Raw genomic sequence first — 24,064 nt, 5'->3', positions numbered from 1 at the left:
TCGGAAAAAAAGCCTCTTGTGGTCAACGCTGGTTAGTTCATGCAAACATTTTATTTTTACTTTTTTTTTTTTACTTTAAATGTTTAATGAGACACGTAGAATAAAGTGATTTTGATGAAATATCACTTTTTTTTTTAATTTAAATTTCTATTTCAATCAAACTATACAGCACATCATGCTTACATCATTTCTGTTTTTAAAGTTTTTATTTTTTATTTTTTTACTTTTCCATTTTATTCTTCAACATTAACTCTGAAGGTTTAATTACAGCCAGGTTTTTTACATGTTTAATTAATTCAAAATATTTAACAGTATTTATGTGATTTAAAGCTACTGTTTTTGTGTAAAATAAAAGAGGAGAACAACACTTATAATCCTGTAATGTTGACATTTGTTGATCCCTAATAAAAAAGATCAGTCAGAACAGTCCCTTAAAAAGATGCAAAATGCCTGAAAAAATAAATAAAATAAAACACGTTCAAAGAGCTTCTTTTGTAAAATAAATGTTTTCTCTTAATTAAAATTTTTTTATTTTTTTTCTCTGCGTCGTCCCTCGTCAGGGGGCGATGGCGGCCACGTACTCGGCCCTCAACAGGAACGTCCCCCCGGTGCTGGAGCCGGTGGGCTGCTCCAGTCTGGCCCAGCGGAGAGGCTTAAAGAAGATCACCTCCACCGCTCTGTGACCTTTGACCTCCATCACCTCCTGACCCTCAACTCTGACCTCGATCTGACCCCCGCCGGACCCTCCTCCTCCTCGTCCTCCTCGTCCTCCTCTGGTCCGGTCTCGGGGGGACAGACTACTGATGGACCCAGGAACCGCTAACGCCAAATAGGAACACAGAAAATCACCCCGCCCTCTGACCTGCAACGACTCCTCTGATTGGCTGGTTGTTTCTCAGCTTCACTGATGGACGTCGATCCCGTCTTTGCTCCGGACAATCAGCGCCGCCTCGCAGACCCGGACACGGAGCGCGCTTCAGGAAAATAAAAGTACTGTATTTATTTACTTTCAAAGAGACGGGGGTCTGAGCGTAGGAGTAATCTCATGTATGCATTTAAAGAGCTCGGATCTTCGTTTTTTCTCTGTCGTCATGGTTCTGCGTAGCTGTTGATCCCGTATTTAAACCTCAAGTAGCCTCTGAGATCGCGGCGTCTGCAGAGAAGGACAGAGTCCACGCTGGTGTTCGGCGGGCCGCAGCCTCCAAATCAAAACTCTGAAAAGTCTAAAGAAACGTCTCTCAGGAGTTTGATTTTTGCTCTGAAAACCTTTTTACTTTCTTCAAGATTCAGCGTTTTATCTCTCAGAAGAACAAAAGTCTAAACTGAGCGTCTCAACCTGCAGATTTCTGAATTTCTGTAAAGTCCAACAGTCCAAAAACACACCAAAAACTGCAGTTACAGCAGTCAAATTATTCATTTTATTTCATTTGATTACAAAGATTAGAAATGATTTTTACAGCTCAATCCTAAAAAAAATATTCTGCCTTTCCTCCCGAGCTTGAGCAAGAAAATCTGCAACAAAAAAATGAATCCAGAAGTCAAAACTTTTTGACCTGACAGGTTGGATATAAAGACTGACAGTATTCAAACATCACCAGACTTCAACTTTAAACAGTTAAATACTTTATATAAATATTTTCACCGTCAGTGAGTGCGTCAGAAAATTACAATCTGAGAGATAAAAGCACAGGAACAAAAAATTAACTGCCGTTAAATTGTGTATTTATGTTTGTTTTAAAGCTGCACAAGGGAAGTTTGCATGTTGTGGCGCCCTCTGGTGGCAACACGAGGCACATTTTCAAAGCACTTCTGTAAAATTATGCAAATTATGGAAATCTGCACTCTGGACAGACTCTTTTTATTCAGCTTTAATTATTTTATCTTTTAATTTGACACCCGCAGGACTTATGCAAAAACCAGAGGCAGGAGAAGTTACCGTATATTTTACCACAATAAAATACAATAATCACAGGGTGGAAATACTCGGCCGATGTACCCGGAGGATGATCAGCTCCAAACTCTGGATTTATCAGACTCACATTTTCTTTTATTTGTTGTTTTCATTACCTACTTATATATATATATTATGAGACACGAAATGATGCTTCCCCTAAAAGATAAAAACAGAGGAAATCAGTAATAAATAAATGTGTCCAAGGACCGTCGGAAATTTCAAAATCCAACAATCGTTTCTGTTTTTACAGTTTCTGGCTGTAATAAATGGTGTCATTTGTGGTGATTTTTAAAGAAAAAAAATCGTCAATTTTGTTTCTTCTAAAATTACCAGAAATAAAAAAACAAACAACAAAAATAAGTTTTTATTTGCCTTAAAGTTTTGCAAATTTAATTGTAAAATGTATTTTGTATTAATTATTAGAAGCAGCTAGAGCGCTCAGATAAATGTAATAGAGTAAAAGGACGTATAAAGTAATAGTAGACAGAAAATACTCGTGCAAAGTACAAGAATGTCAAATTATTTTTCCACTCGCAGCAAAAAAAATCAAATAAAATCTGAATCATTTTTCAGGCTGATAGAAGAATATTTTTTAATGTTCCTTGTGCGGCTTTAAAACGTGTCAGCAGATTTAAATTTTAACACCTCGAGGCCACAAAAGACGGCTGACGTTTTGCACAACAAACAGGAGCGCGTGGACGCGCCTTTCTGTCCTGTGGACGCGCCGTCTCACCTGGTGACGTCATTACCTGACCGGCTGTGGGATGTTAAAGAATCTGACCTTCCTCTGTACGAGCCGCCTGATCGTGTGTGTGTGTGTGTGTGTGTGTGTGTGTGTGTGTGTGTGTGTGTGTGTGTGTGTGTGTGTGTGTGCGCGCAGCAGACGGAGCGCTGGACTGTAAATATAAACACATGTACGAGCAACTCAGGTTTCAATGAATCAAGACGATGCATTTGTGTGTGTGTGTGTGTGTGTGTGTGTGTGTGTGTGTGTGTGTGTGCAGGAGGAGAACAGGTGTGCAGGAAATAACTAAAGCGCGCGCGCGCGGTGCGAGTGACGGGAGGCGAGCAGGGCGCGAGGAGACGGCTCCAAAACCCGACGCACCCACTTTGTCACAAACGTCTTTTTTTAATTTGTGTTTTAAAAAAGTCTCGTTTTGGAGTCAAAGTCCTCCCGAAGCCTCGTTTCATTTTTAACGTTTTTGTGAGGAAACCTTTGAAAACTCGCAGCCGCAGAAAGAAAAACACATTCCAGTTTTATCCAAAACGTCCTAAAAGAGTTCATCGTGATGAAGTTAAAGGGCCGGTTCACCTGTTTTTCCTCTTTAACCCTTTTTTAAAAACCTGATTTCTGTCAAAAACAACTTGGCAAAAAATGTCCCACAAATTGCAAGAAATTAGTAAAAAGTGACAAGAAAATACAGTGAAAATTAGTTTAAAAACGTTTTTTCAGGTAATTTTTTTGTAACTTTTTGCAAATTTCTTGCCAATTTTTGAGCCATTTGAGGATTTTTCCCACAAATTGCAAGGAATTATTAAAAGGTGACATGAAAATTCATTTTAAAAATGAGGAGGGTTTTTTTTTTGTAATTTTCAGCACTTTTTGGGGTCTTTTTTATTATTTGCAGGTATTTTACAAATTTCTTGCTGAATTTTTGGGTTGTATGTTGTTCAGTTGCTCATTTTCCCACAAAATGCAAGGAATTAGGGAGAGGTGATAAGAAAATACCATGAAAATTAATTTAAAAAAGGGGAAAAAGGTTCAGAAAACTATCATTTTTATTTATTTATTTTTTTATTACGTAGTTAATCAACATATTTGTCAATTGTGTCCAAACAGGAAAACATCCCTAAAATGAAGCTTTACAGGTGAACCGGCCCTTTAATTACAACCCCAAAAAAAACATTTTCCATATACTTGAAAAGGAATTTAAAGTTTTGAATAACATGAAAATATCTCGTAAAAGTGTTGAATATCTTGTCAGAACATGAAAAGATTTATATTACAAGATGTTTGTCATTTTTTACGAGATATTTTATGTCATACAAAATAAAAAAAATTTAAATAACATGTAAATATCATGTTAAAATGTGAAAAACATCTAGTTGTGACATGAAACGTCATGTTATTACACGATATGGATTCTTGCAGTTATTTTTCCGTCACGTAAAGCGTAAACCTGCGTTTTCCTGCAGAAACCGACTCGCTCTCACCTGAGACGAAAACACGACAATCAGCGAGCACAAAACAAAAACCTTAAAAATACTGTAACGTTTCTGTGAACGAGTGAAAGCTGCTGCGTCGATGCGGCCGTCTGAATGTCTGCAACACAAAGGGAAAAACTTTTACCGCTCTGAGACAAAAAAAGACTTTCTTTGTTTTATATATAATATGAAATCTCTATAAATGTTGTTTGCCTCGTCTCTCCGTGTACAGCTCTGGGATAAAGGAATGTAAAAGGATTTTTTCTGTAATTATAAACTGGGGAATAGCTTTCTTCTTCTTCTTCTCTCTTTCTTCTTCTTCTTCTGTCTGATCCTGTCAGCGTTCGGCCCTGCTGCTACGCCAGCTCTCTGTTTTTGTACCTGCAGCGAGAGTTGGACTTTCTATTAAAAATAATAAAAAAGGATAATCAGCTCATAACGCATGCTGGCTCTCTGTTTTTCAGCGGTGAGATACGATAATCCTTTATTTGTCCCTCAGTGAGGAAATTTGCATCGTTACAGCAGCAAAAAAAACAATGTAATAATTACAAATATATAAAAAATATAGAAAAGTAAAAAAAAAAACAAGGTGCTGCAAAACTAGTAACATAAATATTAACATTAAGTTCACACAAATCACTAAAAATAGAAAAGAAATTGCTGTTTTTTCCTGCAGGGAGGTCATTAAATTTTATTATGGGTGCTTGAAAAGTCATTGAAAAGTTGTGAATTTTTGTCTATAAAAATGTGTGAGAACTGTTGCTTTTTTTAGGAAGCGCTGAGCAAACAGCTGCATAAGTGACACCCGTGAGAGTTTGCTGTTTTGCTGTTTTTCGCCTTTTTCCCATCAGGATTCAGGCCTTTTTTCAGCTCAGGTCTCTGCAGCTGACTGGAGTCCACCTGTGATCATGCAGCTGATTGGAGTCCACCTGTGATCATGCAGCTGACTGGAGTCCACCTGTGATCATGCAGCTGACTGGAGTCCACCTGTGATCATGCAGCTGATTGGAGTCCACCTGTGATCATGCAGCTGACTGGAGTCCACCAGTGATCATTCAGCTGATTGGAGTCCACCTGTGATCATGCAGCTGATTGGAGTCCACCTGTGATCATTCAGCTGATTGGAGTCCACCTCTGATTATGCAGCTGACTGGAGTCCACCTGTGATCATGCAGCTGATTGGAGTCCACCTGTGATCATGCAGCTGATTGGAGTCCACCTGTGATCATGCAGCTGATTGGAGTCCACCTGTGATCATGCAGCTGACTGCAGGTGACTCGTTGAGGCACACGGAGTCACAGCAGACAGGCGCTGAGCCGTGAGGTGGCAGCTGCAGAGCTCAGAGACAGAAGTCTGTGGAGGATCAGATTTGGGAAAAAGTCTCCATCTTTCCAAAACGGAGGAAATTTGGAACAAGCAGGACTCTTCAGACAAACGCAGCAACCAGGAGAGAAGGTCAAAGAGAGAACCTGATGGTCCCACGAGGACTCTCAGACTGAGAAACTGCTTTCCTCATCGCGTGGTTCAGACCGATCAACAGACACTCAGGTCTGCAGAGAGACTCGCCGGAGCCAAAGACCAGGACCCGGACAGGTCCAGGACCTGGAAACAGGCAGAGTGAGTGCAGACCTGCAGTGTGCTGAGCTCTGGTAGGTGCTGCTCAAAACTACCAAAACTACCAAACACACAAAAAACACTTTATTTCTACGGACGGTCGCTGCCATTTAAAAAAAAAAAAAGCTAAAACCAGTCAAAATAATAATAATTTTTTAAAATTTTCCAGTATTGTGGATATTATAATTATTGTGTTTTCGTGGTTTTAAAGGCCGTGTTACAGTGACATTTTAATGATTTTTAAGGGTGACATAAACTTTTGTTTTTATCATTTTTTTGGACATTATAAACTGAAGTTTTTATTATTTTTTTGGTCATTATAAATTTAAGTTTTTATTATTTTTTTGGACATTATAAAGTGATGTTTTTATCATTTTATTGGCAACATTATGAACTAACCTTTTATGATTTTATGGATGACAATGTGTTGGTCGTTCCCCAAAATTTCCCTCCAAGGATCAACAAAGTATTTCTGATTATCTATTAAAATAATTCTCACGTGTAAAAGCAGCAAAAGTCGGCCCGACGATATCGTCACAATGTGGAGGTGATCAATAATAATTTGATGTTTAATTTTCTTCTGATCAGTCATCAAATACCATCAATATTATTATCATATTAACAGTTTTTGATTTTGGTCTTGCAGTATTTATCAAACCTAAATAATATTTGAACATTCGACAGACAAAAGCGAGTGAAACACAGCAGGAATCAGTGGCGTTTCCCTTTAATGATGTCAGAAAATTAAAAAAGACAAAAGTATAATGTGTCAGAAACAAACCGTTACAGTAAAGAATAAAAAACAAAAAAAATATACATCACAAAGGTTTTTTTCCAAAACAAAAAATATTTTCACCTTCAAAATAAAAAATAAAAAATGTTATGTCTTAAATGTTCAATAAAACTGATTGAAATTTATCTCAGTGTTTCTGCACCAAACTTGTTTGATATTTTGGTGATTTTTTTAGCACCTTTAATACTTTTCTCATCCTCCAAAAGTAAAACATTCAAGGTTAGTTTTTTTTAAAATTATTTGTTTTACTAACTCTATTTATTATAAAAGATACGTTTTAAATCCTACTGATTGCAAAAATAAAAATGTGTTCATTAATTTTAACTGTTAACATGATGCAGATTTTAGTGAAAATGCGTCGTCACACTTCCTGTTTAACACATCGATTAACGGTCCCCAAAATCAACCTCAGTGGTTCCCAATCTGCAGGGCGCGGCCCCTAACAAGATCCAGATTTAAATCTTTAGGGTCAAAAAATAAAAAGAGGGATAACAAAGAATATATATATATATATCTATATATATATATATCATAGTTAATGTTTTTGTTTGTCAATTTCTGAGTTAATATCGAATATTTGACCCCCTCCTCTAAAAATCCTTCAATTAAACAATCTGAGAACAAAAAACACTTTATGACCACTTTCAGATTTTAGGAGGTAAAATCTTTTCACTTCAGCAAAAATAAAATTTATTTTTTACCAACAAAAAAATTGAAAATTTTTTTACCATTCTGAAATAATAATCATATTCATTTAAAAAAATCGAGGCTTTTTGTCTCACATGAATTCATTTTGCCTCCTGAAGATTGTCAGAATAAAAAATCGTGAATGAATCGTGTCGGGGAGTCCTAAAGAGACACGATCCGATTCACGGGTCAAAAAGTCTGAGCAACAATCCTCCGATTATTTATTTTCATTAACTCGTCGATTCAATAGTAGTTTTTTTAACCTTTAAAATGTCAAAAATGATTAATGCCACTCTGAATATCTTTAAGCTTTTGGTATTTTTTGATTTTTGAAGATAATTTCTTCCCATTGCACTAAATAATCTCATCAGTGTTTCACTTTTCTAATAAAGTCTTTGTCGTCGTGTTTTGGGACTGACAGAATAATCTCTCAGTTCAGCAGCCGCTCTGCTCCGAAGCTTTCATCACGTCACGTGACTTCACCCAAAAGTGTTTTTTCATTTCGTGTTTCACTCACATTAATTTTCCTGAAGCGTTTCTTTGTTTTAGTGTGAATATTGAGGTAAAAAGTGGGACAGTTTGTTTAATAAGGTTTTTTATGTTTTTATAAAATTTAAAATGGGTCAGATCTGACGATATTCTCGTCCTGTCATTCCTTTTTTATTTTATTTTGCACGTTTGAAAAAAACATTTTTGGCACACTTTCATAACTGAGCAATAGATCAGCTGAAGATCATCAGATGTGATCGAAAGCTCCAGAAATGTTTCAAACATCTGAAGAAAATACTGTTTAGTGTTTCTGTAAATAAGTTTTTTTTTTAAAAAAAGCACCAAAAATCTTTTTTTTTTTATTACAGTGATGATGTTTACATGCATGCAGGCTTTTTATGAGACCTGGATCGTAGTGTTTCATTTTCATCCCGTTTACTGCAAATCACACGGTCTTTAATTCATTATTATTTAACTTATTTTAACGACTGAAATCAGCTTTAATGCATCACAATGAACATTTGGCACAAACTTTAACGACCTTTTACATAACGCTTCGATTTTTGGAATTTGAAGTCATTTTTTTTGTTCTTGCAGCTGAAATTTAGGACTAATTAGAATATTCTTTAAGTTTTTTTAAAAAGATATTTTATGTATTTTTGGCATTAAAATGTCTCCAACACCAGTGTACTCCAGCTGTGTAATTATCACCTCAAATTTTCCAAAAATGTTTAAAGACAAAGAAATCTGTCATTTTAATCAGACGCATTTTGTCGAGCGTTTGTGTAGTTTTAAGCCACATTTTTATGATGCACTTTTCATATCTCTGTGCTTTTAAACTCTGTTTTGATGAAGGATTTTCAGTCATCACGCGTCTGGATTCAAAGTTATCAGAGAAACGAGTCGAGCGAACGTGAGCAGCAGCTCGGCTCCTGCTGCCAAACCGCATTTAAGAAACACTGACTTTTAATGTGAAACTGCTTTTTTCTGGTTTTTACGGGTTTAAATCAGCCGGTCTGTTTGTTTTGGAGAGGAAGAGTCATCTGTGAATAATTCGGCTCAGAAAATATCGAACGTAAAGTGAGCAAGATTTAACCACTGAAGCATTAAAATTCATGAGTTTTCTTGAGAAAATCAACACCAGAAAACAAATATCTAAACAAACAAAAAAGCATCTCAACTATTTGCATTTTGCATTAAAGCAGTTTCCGTCGTGTCTTAAATGCAACGAATGAGCAGATCTTTAAACAGTCATCTAACTTTGACAAAAAAATTAAAATAAAATAAAGAAGCCTCCATGTTCACTGTGATGAATAAAGTTTTTTTCATGCTGCCTAAAACATTACAAAAACTTGCTGTGTAGTGATTTGAAAAATGTCAGAAAAGTAAACATGATTTGCAGTAAAACATGAAAAAAATACCGTATTCCCCTTTTGCACGTGTTAGTGTTGATTTTTGTTTTTCCGACTGCAGATTCAAACGTTTCTGCTATCAAGCGTCTATAAAGGGTTAATATTCACACTGAGATGATTAAAAAAAGACGGATTTCAGTTTCAAATGTTGCCCAGAAAGCTGCCTGCATGTAAACGTCACCACGTCACATGATCCGCTCGGGACGACCGAAACGCTCCTGCAAAACCTCGTCAGTAATACGGAATATACAGTATTTACACACACACGCGCGCCCACTCACAACACCAACGAAGAAGAACGAATACAGCACGATCGCCTGCTTCTTTCACAACCTGAGTCTCATTTACGTCAGAATTAACCGAAAAAAAACAACAAAAAACACAAACTGCAACTGATTCAAAACATCCAAAGTTATTTGGTTTCAGCTCATTTCGGATGTTTTTTAGTTTTTTCCTAAATATCTTCGGGACTTTTGCTCAAACAAAAGACATCTTAAACTTTCAGTCAGTCACCCTTTAAAGTCTTAACAGACTTTCATTTTGCCGTTTTTTCCCGACCGACGTGTCGAGCGGTCGGCCCTGTCGACTTTTTTCAACAAGATTTACCAGGACGTTTTTTTGGCAAGTTGTGTTTGTGTCGTTCTGAGAGCTAAAGGGTTAAACTTCTGTGTGATACGAAAACGAGGTTCAACAATATCGACTTTCTTGTAAATTTGGGATCGTTTGTAGTTGATTTATTCGCCAGAAGCCCGCCGAATGTAGCGAAGTCTGAGGCGAACAGTAGCTCAGTTAGTAAAGCGGGCGGCCCATGTACACGGGCTGTGGCGACCGCGGGTTTGATTCCGGCATTGGCCCTTTGCCGCATGTCATCCCCTCTCTTTCACACCTAATCTGTCCAATCAAATAAAGGCAAAAAATAAAATAAAATTAAAAAAAAAAAAAAAGATAAATGTATATGAGAAATATGTAAAAACATCAAAGAGGATTTGATGAAAAATACAAAAATAAGACCCAGGTTGTGAAAAAAACCCCGCAATTTTCTTTCAAAGCCACCGTTACCAAAACTGTTTCCTCGACACGTGACGCCTGAGGCGAAATAAAAAACCAAAACTGAAACTGCGTCCAGAGTTCAGTCAAAGATGCATAACTGCCAGACGAGTCTGACGGAGAGGAGGTCACTGAGCTCGTGCCGCGTTAGTCTCAAAACCCACAGAAACTCCACCGGTCAGAAGTCGGACTCGTCCGTGGCGTACCCGGCGTTGGCGGGCGTTTCGAGCGCCTGCAGGTTGATCCCGTCGGACTCCTGCAGCTGCTGGCTCTTGTTCTTCTTGTTGTGGTTCTTGATGTGGACGCTCAGCCCTCTCTCCGTCATCTCGTAGATCTGACACAGGGCGCAGTAGTACGGCGACACGCCGACGTGCCTGAACTGATCGGCCAGGTACGACACCAGCGACTTGAAGCCTTTGTTACAGACGCCGCAGCGCGGGATGACGCCCGGGTGCTCCGTCTCCAGGTGTTTCTTCAGACCCCACCTGGACCCCTTGAAGCCCGTCTTCTCCGCCTCCTCCGCGCAGAGGAGGCAGGTGAAGACGGCCACCTGGTTGGCGTGGCGCTTCGTGTGCGCGTCCAGTTCGATCTGAGTGCGAACCGTCTGCTTGCAGTTTGTGCAGAAGAAGGTCTTTTTGCCCTCCATCAGGTGCATGTGTTTCAAATGCACCGCCAGACCCGCCGCTCGCTTGAAGAACTTCCCGGGCGGCGGGCACAGCGTGCACACCAGCTCCCGTTTGTCCGAGCCCGAGTTCATCCCCATCAGCTCCTTGTAGTCCTGTCCGTGCTTCAGCACCTCCTGGTTGCTCAAGCTCTCCCACTTCTTCGCCTCCTTTTCCGCAGCCTGCGCCTTCTTCCTCCTCCTCCCCTTTCCTCTTTGCTTCGCCGGCTTGAGCGGTTTGGACGCCACGGGAAACGGAGCTCTGGCGCTCTCTCTCACCTGAGGCTGTTTGACCGTCGGCTTTTTGGTCGGGGCCGATCTGTCCAAGGACATGGTGAACTTGTAGCTCTCTCCCTCCTCTTCGGGATTTGAATACTCGATGACGTAAACGCTGTCTTCCTCCTCCTCTCCCACCGCCGCCTCGTCCGCAGGCATCATGTACTCCATCTCGTAGCACTGCGCGCCGTCTTTCAGCTTCCCGCCGACATCAGACTGCTGCTCCGCCATGTGAGAGTCGTCTATTCTCACCACTGCTATCTGGTCCATCCCGCACGCGTCGTACCCGTTTCCATTTCCGGACACGACCGAAGACGACGTCACTCTTCCTGCAGGCCCACCTGAGTGTTCGTAAGACGTCTACAACGAGACAAACAAAAAAACTCTCATCCAACAGCACAAACACGTTAAATTCCTGCTTCAAAGAGTCGTTCGAGACCCAAAGTTTTGCTGACAGGGCTGAAATGATTAGTTAATCAAACTAAAATATTCTAAAATAGATTCTTGGATGTGCAATCGTCACAGTATTAAGCGTAAACAGAGGATAAATAAAACCTAAAATGTTATAAAATAAATTATTGGACATGCAAAGGTGCAAAATATTGAAAAAATAAAAATAGAATACTGTTTGAAACTGAAAATGAAAAATTCTTGGATGTGCAAAGGTTCACATTATTAAGAATAAACAAAAGACACAAAAGAAAAAAACTATAAAATCTGAATAAATCTTGGACGTGCAATGCTTCAATATTAAGAATAAACAGAGGAAAAAATAAAACAAAAATATTATAAAATAAATTCTTAGACATGCAAAGGCTCCTGGTATTAAAAATAAAAGATTTAAACAATTATCACTTAAAAAAAATCTTGGCTGTGTAAAGGTTCACAGCTGTAAGAATAAACAAAAGATAGCATAAAATAAATATAATAAAATTAAATAGATTCTTGGATGAGCAAAGGTTCACAATATTAGGAAAAAAAACAATAAAATAAATTATTGGATAAGCAAAGGTTCATAGTATTAGGAAAACTAAAATATTAAAACTAAAATATAATACATGGAAAAGTTAGTAGGATTAAAAATGGACAAAGGAAAAAATAAAACTAATATATTATAAAATAAAATGAATTCTTCGATGTGCAAAGGCTCATTTTCTTGAGGATAAAAAAACAGCAAATAAAACTAAAATGTTATAATACAAAATCTTGGATGTGCAATAGTTTACAGTATCAAGAAAAAGCAGAAAAATAAACATAAATATAAAGGTTCACAGTATCAGGAATAAACAAAAGGAAAAACTAAGATATAAAATAAAGTATTAAATCGAAATTCTTCAGAAAATAAAGGGAAAAAATGAACTTTTCGTGTTTTTTTTTCTTAATTTGAAAACTAACCCGAGCCTTTAGATAAGATGTACAGCAGTAAAGTATAAAGCAGCATGAAAAGGAAATACTCAAACAAAGTACAAGTACCTCACATTTGTAGGCCTGACTTACTCACACACAGTACTCGAGTAAATGTACTTAGTTACATTCTACGGCGGCTGAAACGGTACAAAGCACATAAATAACGCGTGTAATGTTTAGTTTCCTGTTGTCCTCGGAGAAGCAGGACTGTCTCAGTGTTTTTGGGTCAAAGTTCTCACCATGAGTCTGCTGCTGGAGTCAGCCATCACTGCCGAACCGCGTTAGCTGCAAACAAAACTACAGCTAGCTTAGCAACACGGCAGCTAACAGGACTACAAGTTAGCAGCTGGAACTCTGGGTAATTTTTTTCACTTTACACCAGTTGGCTATTTATCGGTTAACACGGAGAGTTGAAACGCACATCCAAATGTCCAGAAACGGAGGATTTTTGAGGTTTGCTCGCTGCAGGAGGGTCTCGATGTGATCCAGCAGCTCCGCTCCCCCCAAAATGTCTCGCTTCTCTGCGGGAAAATGTAAACAACAACCGGGCAGCGGAGCGACCTGCGCCCCCTGGTGGTGCGGAGGAACACTGCACTGCACCGGGTCTGGGAAAATACTGTAATACTCATTTCAATACTACTGTAAAATATATTATATATTTATGGGTGGAAAATGAGCTTTTACCCAAGTAACATTAGCAGTATCACAGTGTGAAAATGCTATATTAAGCGTTAATGTCCTGCATTTTTATTCCTATAAGCCAGTGATACTCAATTTACAGCCCAAATCTGGCCCCCAGTATGTTGCTATGTGGCCCCCAAACTATTTTCTAATTAACAATAAAAATTAAAGTGGTTTAGCATACATACGTGCCAATCAAAACAGAACTTTATAAAAAAGTGCCAGTGGACCCTAATGTCCTAAATCTGGGAGACCTCATGAAATCATAGAAATGCTGTAAAGCCATAGAAATGTCCAATAGTCCTTGAATCATCAGAAAGTCCAAGAAACATCAGAAAGTCTTATAAATGTCCTAAAATCATAGAAACATCCTGAACTCCCTAGAGACGTCCTAAAATTCTAGAAATGTCTAAAAATCCTTAAAATGTCTTTGAGACGTCCAAAAGTCCTATAACATTAGAAAGTACTAGAAATGTCCTAAAATCCTACATGGGGCTGCTACAGCTGGCCCTTGCTCTCCTATAATTTTGCAAAAGTGGCCCCCAAGTAAAGCAAGTATCACTAGCCTTAAATGTATAAATCAAATATAAAGTATGACGTGATATAGATTTTACTAATACTCAGTGGTATTTAAAATAATCAAAAATAGCTCCCCCTTTACTAACTACAGCAATAAAGTGATTAAAACATCAGTGCATCAATAAAATAAAATGTGTATTATTCTGAAATTGGCCAGGATTTGCAGTATTTTCGCAATAAAATATCTGAATAGTTGTTTAAAATACGATTTTTAAGTATATTTTTTGATATTTAGCTCCAGGCTATTGTCTCTGTTAACAATCACCTGTTACAATAAAGTGACGTAGTTTTGAATGTCTCTGCAGGCGCATGCGCAGACCGGCGGAGCGAATGAGCGGTGACTAGCTAATTCCTCTGGCGGCGTTCAGTCAGTTTATCTGCGCTTTCACCGACTGTTGTTCCCGGTCACCGTTTAACCGAGAGTCGTTACCACCGAGCGGGATTAACGTGATCGAGGCGTGATAGAATATGCCCAAAAATAAAGGTAAGAGACGGAGTGTGAGACGTTAACGTGCGTTTCAGTGTTAATTGTCTTGTCGATCCCGCCGCGGAGACACACGCAGTGAAAACGTGACACCGAGCAGCTAATGCTAGTTAGCACCACGAAACATCTATTTAGGTTTATGGAGAAATACTTAATTAAATCTTGGAGATAAATCCACAAGAGTTTAAAGTTTGTTATTGATGTTTGCGCCTTGGCGACTCACTAAACAAGAATTCGGCTGGGATTATTATGAGATTAGTTTAATCTAGATAAAGTTGTTCAACACTTTGTGCCTGCTAGCCGGCTAAAAGCTAACGTACTTTACCGTTTAATACCGTTGATAGCTGACACAGCTAACTAGCTAGTTAAACCCCACCCCGGTGTGGCCCGTGACATCTGCCACTTTGATTTAATCTAAATTAACACCATGTAACACCAGGTAACCTTGTACCTGATTATTAAACTCATTTTAGGATCTATTTTGATAGTTACGTCTCTAGAATCAGTTTGATTGGCGAACTAGCAAATGTTAGCTTCTGCTTTGTCAAACGCTATTTTCTGTAGTGTTCTCAGTCAGAGTTATAACAAGTATTCAGATCATTTTCTCAAGTAAAAGAAATAATACAACATTTAAAAAATACTCTTTCACCAGGAAAAGTCCTGGTTCAGTGTTATTAGGGGGAAAGTATGCGATTTAATCAGGAAAAGGTGTATTAAGTAGTAACAGAAAAGGTATATTTTCTGTGCTTTCAGACAGCTGTGAGGAAAAAACAGTGGAGCAACAAGAACAAAAATTAGCTCAGTGTTGTGTCTTATTTTGTTACTCTACTTTTTAAACAGAGGGACGATGATTTCTCTTTTTTTAAATTTATTAAATAATTTAAATATTAGGCCGTTGCACATCAACTAATTTATTTTTATGATATATATCTTTTATACTTTCCCTTAGTTTATTCTTAATACTGTGAACCTTTGCACATTCAAGAATTATTTTTTATATTTTACTTTTAGTTTTTCCTTTGTTTATTTTTAATACTATGAACTTTTTATATTTAAGAATAGAATTTGTTTTACATTTTAATTTAAGTTTTTTCTTTTGTTTACTTTTAATAGTATAAACCTTTGCAGGTCCAAGAATTTATTTTATCACATTTTAGCTCTACTTTGTCTTTTGTTTATTTTTAATAGTGTGAACCTTGTTAGTAACTGTTTTTTTTTTAAGATACATAAAAGCTTCGAAATTCAATAATGGGGTATATGTACGGACAACATTTCCTGACATCTTCCCGTCTCTGTTTTTAGGTAAAGGAGGAAAGAATCGGCGACGTGGAAAGAACGAGAATGAGTCTGAGAAGAGAGAGTTGGTGTTCAAAGAGGACGGACAGGGTGAGTACTGGTTCTGGTTCCGGGTTTAGTTTTCAGCTGATTAGGGGGCAAAAGAGCCAAATGCTGCCGACAGAGTTACACCAAAGTCTGTTAACTTAAGAGCCGTGTTTTGGCTGGAGGGTGTGTGCTTAGTTGTACTTTTTAAAAGCCAAATACAGGACACAAAATAAAACCTGTTTATATTAGTTCTGATTACATCAACTTGGGTCAACTGTAGTAACTGAAATGTCCTTATGGTTTTCTTGTTGTTGCTGGTCAGTATATTGGTGAGAAACTGAAACGCAGGCAGAGCTTTCAGGGTAACACTCAGTCAAACATTAGAAATTTAACTTGAAACAGTTGTGACAATTAACTATTACTACAATATAACTATTTCAAATATAGAAATAAGTACCTGCACAAGTAAATAAAAATCTAAATACAATAAAAATAAACAATTAGCAGTAGTATGTAAATATTTAAAAATAAAATGTGTATAATATGCTGATTATGTTAGTGTGTTAAACACTAAGTGTTAAATACAGTAATAGTCAATTAGCACTAATGTGTGTATATTGAAATTATTATATAGACAATGTGCTGAGTTGCAAAGTGTGTAAATATGAAATATATAATATAAAATATATAATATAAAATTGTGGAAAACCTGCACTAGTTCAAGACTCTTAATTATGAATATTTTCTGTTTTTCCTCTGTGACAGTAAACTGTATATTTGTACACTTTGGAACAAACAAACCTTTTTTGGCATTTGTGATGAGCATTTTTCACAATTTTCTAACATTTTATAAACTAAAAGCGTATTTGATTAATAATAGAGTACTTGGAAGGCAAATGAATAATAAATTACTGTTGCTGCAGTCTGACATCTGAAGAGACAATGACCTAAACAGCTGCAAAAAGATCAAACTTTTGTTTTTTTGGCAAAGATTTGTTTTATTAGTAGATGCTCAACGTGAACAGAATAATTGCAGCTCCCAAAAATGTATCAGGTTTCCATTTGTGAATTTGAAATATTATTTTAAATAGAAAAAGTACAAAGATATTTATCAAAACAAAAAGAAACTAACAGTAGGGATATTATTACTTAAATGTATATACAGAAAATATGTACTAATACTAAACCTAACGGACATTTGCAGTCATGATTATGTGTGTATAAACCCACGAAGAGTTATAGATCAAACTTTGCATTGTTAATTTTTCAGTGAGAAGTAATTTAAGTAGCAGTTTGTAGCGTTAAAAATGGATCCGCATGAGAGAGGAAGAGGATGTCATTTCTAAGAACTGTCGAAAAAGAGGAGGACAAGAGAAATAAAACAAACCACCAAAAATACCAAAAATGATGCAAACGCAAAATTAAAAAGGACAATCTGCACAATATCCAGCTCACGTTTGGAGAATTATGTATTTAGCATAGCAGTAGTGTATAGCATTAAAAAGAAATCATAGGGTTAAAGGAAGGCTTTGCAAATTATAAGAGCCTCAGATTTTTATTTTGGGGACAATGAGAAATGAAATATAATCTGCCAACCAGGATGCTGGGACAGAAACTGACAATTTGCACAACATTGAGCTCATGTTTGCAGAAATATAAATTCAGCAGTAATGTTTAAAATAAATATCTTCACGTGCTGCAGACATTGTTGCAGAGAGCCTCACTAGACAGTAGACGGTAGCATCAGCCTCCACTCACCAGTATTCAGAGTTTCGACTGCAGCGCTCAGTGCTGCCAAAATCCCTGTTTGCTCTGAGGCGAGCCGAGTGTGTGGAGGAGACTTTGCTGGTGTGAGGAAGACCTTCGTGTAGTGAAGGCGGGTCTTATCTAACACGCACTGTGTTTTTGAGAGCAGAAATTAAAAATATTAGGAAAGTCACAGAACCTTCATATAATTATTTCTATATTCATGTATTACATTGTCTGCAAATGCAAGATAAGATATACTTTACTGCGTGCACAGGGAAGTTTCAGTCGTGCTACACCCAATCAGCTTTACAGCATTACACAGTCGCCATGACAGCAGAGCGGTACACCACAGACGAAACGAATACATGCAATCAGTGTCCGAAATTAACCTTTTGACTCGCAGCTGGTAGACGAAAAAAATCAATCATCCAAGCAGATTTTTCAGTCAACAAAATAATAATTTCCTTCATACATTTTTCAGTACATTTAATAACCCTGTGAAACTAGAGAAAATTGGCTTAATTTCTAAAAAAATATCAGGAAATATGGACAGAAGGCAGTGAGCAATGAATGATGAAATTACCTATTAAATAAAGCAAGAAATAATTGAAAGGTACAAGAAAATTACCTGCAAAGAGTGCTTGAAAATATATTAAATTTGTAACATAATTTTAATATGTAATATTCATAATTATAAAATAGTTTTTCTTTATCTTTTATTCTTTTTTCCCTTGACATTCTCCCTAGCTTTTTAAAAACAAACAAAAAAACTTTTCTAAACCTACTAATTTCTTGTAATTTGCAGAACATTTCTTACAAAGTTTCTTATTGCCTTTTTCTCCATGTTTTTAAAGAAATTGCACAAATTTGCTCGGAGTTCAAAGGTTTAAATATTTGTGAAAGGCTTCTCAAATCATGAAAAGTGATGTCGCTCCAGGTTTCAAAGGGTTAAGATAATAATGCACCACGTTGAACACAAACTTGCATCAAATTTTACTGCATCATAACGAAAGTTACGATGAAACGTAAACATTTCAGTCATTACTTTAGAAGAAATCTAAGGATTCAGTTTGCAGCACAGATGAACTGTCCTCTGAAGTATTACAGGCCAACATACCGAGCCCCAAAGTGCTGTGTGTGTGTGTGTGTGTGTGTGTGTGTGTGTGTGTGTGTGTGTGTGTGTGTGTGTGTGTGTGTGTGTGTGTGTGTGTGTGTGTGTGTGAATGTTTAAGCTGAGTAGCAGGTGGCATCTTGTATTGTAGCCTTGACCATCAGTGTGTGATTGTGACGTGTAGTGTTGAGACTAGAAAGGTGCTATCCAAGCCCATTTAACCAATAAAAATCTTTAAAAATAAGTTATTTAAAACCTATTTTAGGCCAAAGCTGTCCTCCTCTTTCTATATTGGTCCTTTTTTTCCCGTAAAACAATGTTAGAAACGTCCCATTCAGACACCAGCGATGCTGAGGCCTCTTCTGTTTCTATCTCTCTGCTCATTTTACCTCCTCTTGTTTTTTTCTGTGAAAAAATATTTTTAGAGTTGCAGGAAAAATTGTGTAAGTTGTCAGATACTGTAGCTTTGACCCGTGAATACGAATGCTGTCTGTAACGTATTTATTTTTTTGAATAAATGAAAGGGTTTGCCTCAAACTGGTTATGGCTGCTTAGCAATATATCTGTGGTGGTGCTATAAGAGTAGATATTGTCCTAGATTTTGGATACTGTAAGTCTTTTCCTGGTTTTGAAGGCTGCATTTACAGTAAAATGACTCTTCTAGCTGTTCTATTATTTGCATTTACCCACTTAGTCATTATATCCATTTTACTTGTGTAAATATGTTGTCAAAATACAATATAATACAATATTGTTGTATTATGAAGGTATTTGCTCATAAATACTGTTTTTAATTTTGTCCGTATGATCTATCCCTGTAGGGAATGTGATAAGAGCTGCCCGTCAATGTAGTTGCCAGGCGACAGTTTAAACACTCACCTCACTCATGAAATATGTCGCCTTTGCTGTGTGATGAAATACCAATGCTCATTTTTCCTGAATGTCTTACTATATTATATTTGATAAAAAGTGATCAGACATCCAAAAAGGTTTATTTCAGGCGAGGCAGAGCAGGAAACCCTGTTAACTATGTATATTATGTGTCTTATTTCATATATTTGTCACCTCATTCACTTTTTAAAAGTGTTTTTCAATCTTTAAGTACTGCCTCGTGGTGTCTTTGTATTGTTGTTAGAAGAGAAATCTTAAATCTTAAAGCAAATGTCTCGATCTCTGTCCCTGATCACCTCGGGTCACCGCTCCTGTGCTGTCTTGTGTCCTCCAGAATACGCTCAGGTGATCAAAATGTTGGGGAACGGACGTCTGGAGGCCATGTGCTTTGATGGAACCAAGCGGCTTTGCCACATCAGAGGAAAACTCCGGAAAAAGGTAGGAATGTCCCGACCGTCCTCTCGCACCTTTTACCCCCTCGACCGCCACCGGCACACACAGGAAGCCTCCTGACGTAATGCTGAATCGGCGTGTTCTCAATGGTCAGTTAGTCACCGTTAATGTGGCAGCGTGGACTCAGTTGACCGTGTGTGTGTGTCGCCGTGTGACGCGGGATAATCTCTGTTTTCTTTTGTTTCCCTCTAGGTTTGGATTAACACGTCGGACATCATCCTGGTGGGACTGAGAGATTACCAGGTGTGTTCAGGCTCAGATCAGACTGTTGGCGCTGTGCTGACCCTCGCTGTGAGGACGTCACAAAAACCTCGACGCTGTCCTCCAGATAAATAACCGAAAGACATTTCTAAACCAACAAGTTTTTTGTTTTGTTTTATTTTTATTCATTTTTTCCAGTGATTGTATTTTAAAGGCAGTCATGAAGATGGTCACATTTCAAGATAATGAAAGCCAAAATACTTACTCCAAAAGTCAAAACGGGCCCAGCAAAATCCTTAAAATAATAAATAAAAGCCCAATATTTGGTAAATTCCCTCTTGTCGTGTAATTCTGGCAGAGACGACAAAGCAGTAAACAAGAACGACATCTTGAGGAGCATTTAAAGTCTCTGCCTCCGCTCAAACTTCCGTTTCTACTTTACATATTATAAAACCAACCATATTGTTCAAATGAATAATGTATTGGGATAAACCCTCTGAGTGCAAATGTTTAGCTCTGCTGAACAGCCAGGATTTAAATCCAGCTGCAGATGAAACCTCTCAGTGCCTGAAGCCCCGTTAATTTAGGACAGTCATTAAATTTAGATTTTTATTGGCATCAACATGGGTGCACATCATACAGCACAGCATTCAAGTTTTTAAGGGTTTTTGTGCTCTTAAAGGAGCAGTTACTGACATAGTTGTCAAAAAAATCATATAACAAATCATTAAAACCTGTTGCAGAGCATCGACGCTTTTCATTGTGTAAAAACTTTTTGTGTAGCTATAATGATCATTTTATCCATAACTTTACATTTATGCATTTTCGATAGCTGTCTTTCACTTGTATAATAAGTCGGGTCAGCTGAAGATAACACACGTTTGGTCTCATGTGTTTACCTCCCGTCACTGAAACACGCATTTTAACCTAAAAACTGTGCTGCCTCAACTTGTGTTTCAGGACAACAAAGCCGACGTCATCCTCAAGTACAACGCAGACGAGGCTCGCAGTTTGAAAGCGTACGGAGAGCTGCCAGAGCACGGTGAGTTAAACCGACACCCAAAAACTCCAGGAATTCACTTATAATGTTTGGTTAAACCTTTGAAACCCGTTTCTTTCAAAAACATGGGAAGAAGCCAATGAGCAATGAAAAAATAATAATCTAAAAATCTGTAAGAAATTAGTAAAAAATACTAGAAAATTACCTGAAAATGTTTAATATATAGATACATAAATAATAATAATATTAAATTAGAAAAATATTTAAAAAACAAAGAACTGATCTTCCAAAAAGTGCTCAAAAATGTATGGTTATTTTCTAACTATCTTAAATAAGTAATTATAAATATACTTTTTTCTATCTTTGTCTTTTTTTCCATATAGACATTTTTCCCGTACTTTTTTAAAAATAATTTTCTAAACTTTCTTATTTTTGAAACATTTCTCATCAAGTTGCTTATTGTCTTTTTATCCCACATTTTTGAAAGAATTGGCATCAATTTGCTCGGGGTACGAAAGTTAAAAATACTTGTGGATAGCATCCAGAAGCAGCACGAGAAAAGTGTTAAACTGTGTCTAAAGGTAAACGCTGTGTCCAGCTCAGACAGGTGAGACAGGTGAGACAGGTGAGACGGTGAAGACAGAGATTTCCTTCAGTTCAAACCTCCGTGTTTGTTTGTAACATCACTGCTGCTCGATTCTTGCATCATTTACGGGTTTTAAAAACGGTGAAATAAAACGTGCAGTTGTTGACTTTAAACAGCAGAAATCTTCAGCTTCATCATTTTTGACCTCTAACGTTCAGTATTTCACAAATCACATTTAACAAGTCACATTCAGCAGCAAGATTATCGCAGTGACGCAGAAACATGTTTTCCTGCTTTTATTATTCATATTTTCTTTTTTAACACTTCCTCCGTCTTTGTTCTCGCAGCCAAAATCAACGAGACAGACACCTTCGGTCCCGGAGACGACGACGAGATCCAGTTCGATGACATCGGCGACGATGATGAGGACATCGATGATGTAAGCTCCTCTCATTTTAACATTTACTATTCCCGGGTATCGTGCCTGCAGCTTTGTAGATCACCACAAAACACAGTATATGGCAGATTAATTAATAAAATGGAAATATATGATTCAAGAAGTAAAATTTACGGGAAAAAATGACTCACAGAATAAGAATTGTGGAAGATGTGTTTGAGAAAAGGTGGATTTTGGAAGATGGGGAACTGCAACTTTTAAAATTGATTAATTTAATGTATAAAAATGTGGACAGTATACCAATAACTATAATCCAGTAGTCATTTATTTTCATTTTATCATTTTATTTCGAACATGCAATGCAAAATTCCAAGAATACAAAAGACAGTAGTGGGTTTTTCCCCTTCTTCTGAAATATACATTAATAAAGTTCTCAAAACCATATTAAAGTTTTACACATTTGAAATTTTTTTTCTTATTTTTAGGCAATTTTTTTGTAACTTTACTAATTTCTTGCCATTTTTTAGGCTATTTGTTATTTAGATTCTCATCTTCTCCTCTGCTTGTTGTTAAAAGAAATCAAAACAATTTTTTTTCATGTTTCAAAGCAACATATTGCATATACTTTGTCAGAAATGATTGAAATAATTCTGTTTGCACTCTTTTCAGATCTAAAGACCTGCTACCGGAGGGGGAAGGTGGGATTTTACTAGAGATGCTCCGATTGGGATATTTTGAGCCGACACACGCACCAATAACCATTATTTTTATTAAGATCAGCCTATGCCAATCCAATACACTTTATCGATATACAGTATGTTTCAATTTATTCCAGTTTGTTAACCATCAGTAGACGTCTTTGTTGTTTTTTTTGAGAAATTTTAAGTGCATTTCACATAGGGGGGGTTAAAACAGGAAAAAACCGACACCAGTACTTTGAGTTCCTCGTTGACATGAATGAAAATGAGATGCCGCTTTAGTGCGACAGTCGGAGTTCTCACTCGTAGAGCTGGAGGCGACGCAGCAGGCCGCCTGGTGACTGAACCATGACGCAGACGGTTTGCCTTCATGCGGTTGGATTGGAGAATCAACAGTAGGCTGATCACCAGCATCATATTTAGGATGAACATCTGGAGCATTTCTAGATTTTCACCTTTTTTTTTTTTTTTTGCTTTGAACATCAACAAAACGGCAAATTATCCATCACTGAATTTTTTCTTTTTTCTTTCCTGCATTATAATAAGAATATTATTGCCAGAATAACACTCAATATTTAGGAGAAGCTGTAGCCGATACTGCTAAATATCTCATGCGGCATCTTTTTGAAAATGTATTTATATTGATTTCACACTATGTGGAATTTAGCGACAAGTACAGAATCTCTGGATTCGTCAATAAAAAGATAAACCAGTTTGTCTTTTCCTTTGGCAGTCTGTCATTGCAGCCTGTAGATCAGCTCATACACCTATAGGCAGTTTATAAGCTGTTTATCGACGACAAAGAAAGATTAATAATAACACTCGGCTCTTTTTCTTAGCGTCACTGACACCGTGTTACGATGAACTATTTGCTCGTTTTGAACCATGGCCCTAATGAAGGCGATCCCGCTCCCCCGAAATCAAAAAGAAGACTCGAAATGTATTTTTCTATTGTTTCCCTTTTTTGTGTTTTCTGTCTGTTTGTGTTTCCATGTTCTGTTTTTGAACTCTTCGCTGCTCGCTCTGTGGCGTCAACACTCGCTCACGGTCTCTCCAGACCAGCGGTTCCCAAACCTTCCCACCGCCGTCTCTCACACACACACTCACACACACACACCTGTAAAACCTCAGATCAGAGCAGCCACTCTTACAGAAAACCAGATATACGGATAGTTTATTAGTTCCCCACTTTGACTCCTCTCTGGGAACTACCCCGTGTTCCCTGAGGGGGGCCGGCACCTCAGTTTGGGAACCACTGCTCTGAACCAAATGGGCCCTGTCGCTGTTGTTGCTGTAACTCTGAATTAATAAAAAAAATGTACTATGATGTTTGAAGGCTGGGTTTCCAATAAAGATCTTAACTCCA

At 37.4% G+C, this 24,064-nt stretch overlaps 3 protein-coding genes across 7 annotated transcripts in view; 2 read left to right on the top strand and 1 right to left on the bottom strand.

Annotated features, from left to right (window-relative positions):
• rps6ka3b (ribosomal protein S6 kinase A3b) overlaps positions 1–4,598 on the top strand; it is a 61,561-nt gene extending 56,963 nt beyond the window's left edge. For all 5 annotated transcript variants that reach the window (XM_088072136.1, XM_088072138.1, XM_088072135.1 and 2 more), the window contains one exon: positions 561–4,598. In XM_088072136.1, the coding sequence (XP_087928262.1) occupies positions 561–683 (123 nt within the window). In that variant the 3' untranslated portion in view covers positions 684–4,598. The remainder of the gene's footprint in view (positions 1–560) is intronic.
• Positions 4,599–6,484: 1,886 nt separating this feature from the next.
• LOC148186096 (uncharacterized) lies at positions 6,485–13,049 on the bottom strand. The gene is made up of 2 exons (XM_088072140.1): positions 12,785–13,049; positions 6,485–11,498 (listed from the first exon to the last, which is right to left on the bottom strand). Exons 1-2 carry the CDS (start codon positions 12,809–12,811, stop codon positions 10,380–10,382), a joined length of 1,146 nt encoding a protein of 381 aa, XP_087928266.1. The 5' UTR covers positions 12,812–13,049; the 3' UTR covers positions 6,485–10,379.
• A 1,071-nt stretch (positions 13,050–14,120) lies between these two features.
• eif1axb (eukaryotic translation initiation factor 1A X-linked b) lies at positions 14,121–24,064 on the top strand. Its single transcript, XM_088072141.1, has 7 exons — positions 14,121–14,289; positions 15,592–15,675; positions 19,698–19,801; positions 20,009–20,059; positions 20,978–21,059; positions 21,951–22,042; positions 22,670–24,064. The coding sequence occupies exons 1-7, from the start codon at positions 14,274–14,276 to the stop codon at positions 22,673–22,675; spliced, it is 435 nt and encodes a 144-aa protein (XP_087928267.1). The 5' UTR covers positions 14,121–14,273; the 3' UTR covers positions 22,676–24,064.

Source organism: Plectropomus leopardus, chromosome 21, assembly GCF_026936395.1.
Source record: "Plectropomus leopardus strain MGB_pleo_1.0 chromosome 21, ASM2693639v1, whole genome shotgun sequence".
In the NCBI taxonomy this organism is placed as follows: domain Eukaryota; kingdom Metazoa; phylum Chordata; class Actinopteri; order Perciformes; family Serranidae; genus Plectropomus; species Plectropomus leopardus.
This window is presented reverse-complemented; position numbering and strand designations above follow the sequence as displayed.

Coding starts and splice junctions, on each gene's coding strand:
- LOC148186096 (XM_088072140.1), bottom strand. CDS start 12,811: ATGGCTGACTCCAGCAGCAGACTCATG. Junction 11,499..12,784: donor ACTCCAGCAGCAGACTCATG/GTGAGAACTTTG, acceptor GTCTCGTTGTAG/ACGTCTTACGAACACTCAGG.
- eif1axb (XM_088072141.1), top strand. Junction 15,676..19,697: donor GTTCAAAGAGGACGGACAGG/GTGAGTACTGGT, acceptor TGTGTCCTCCAG/AATACGCTCAGGTGATCAAA. Junction 19,802..20,008: donor GAGGAAAACTCCGGAAAAAG/GTAGGAATGTCC, acceptor GTTTCCCTCTAG/GTTTGGATTAACACGTCGGA.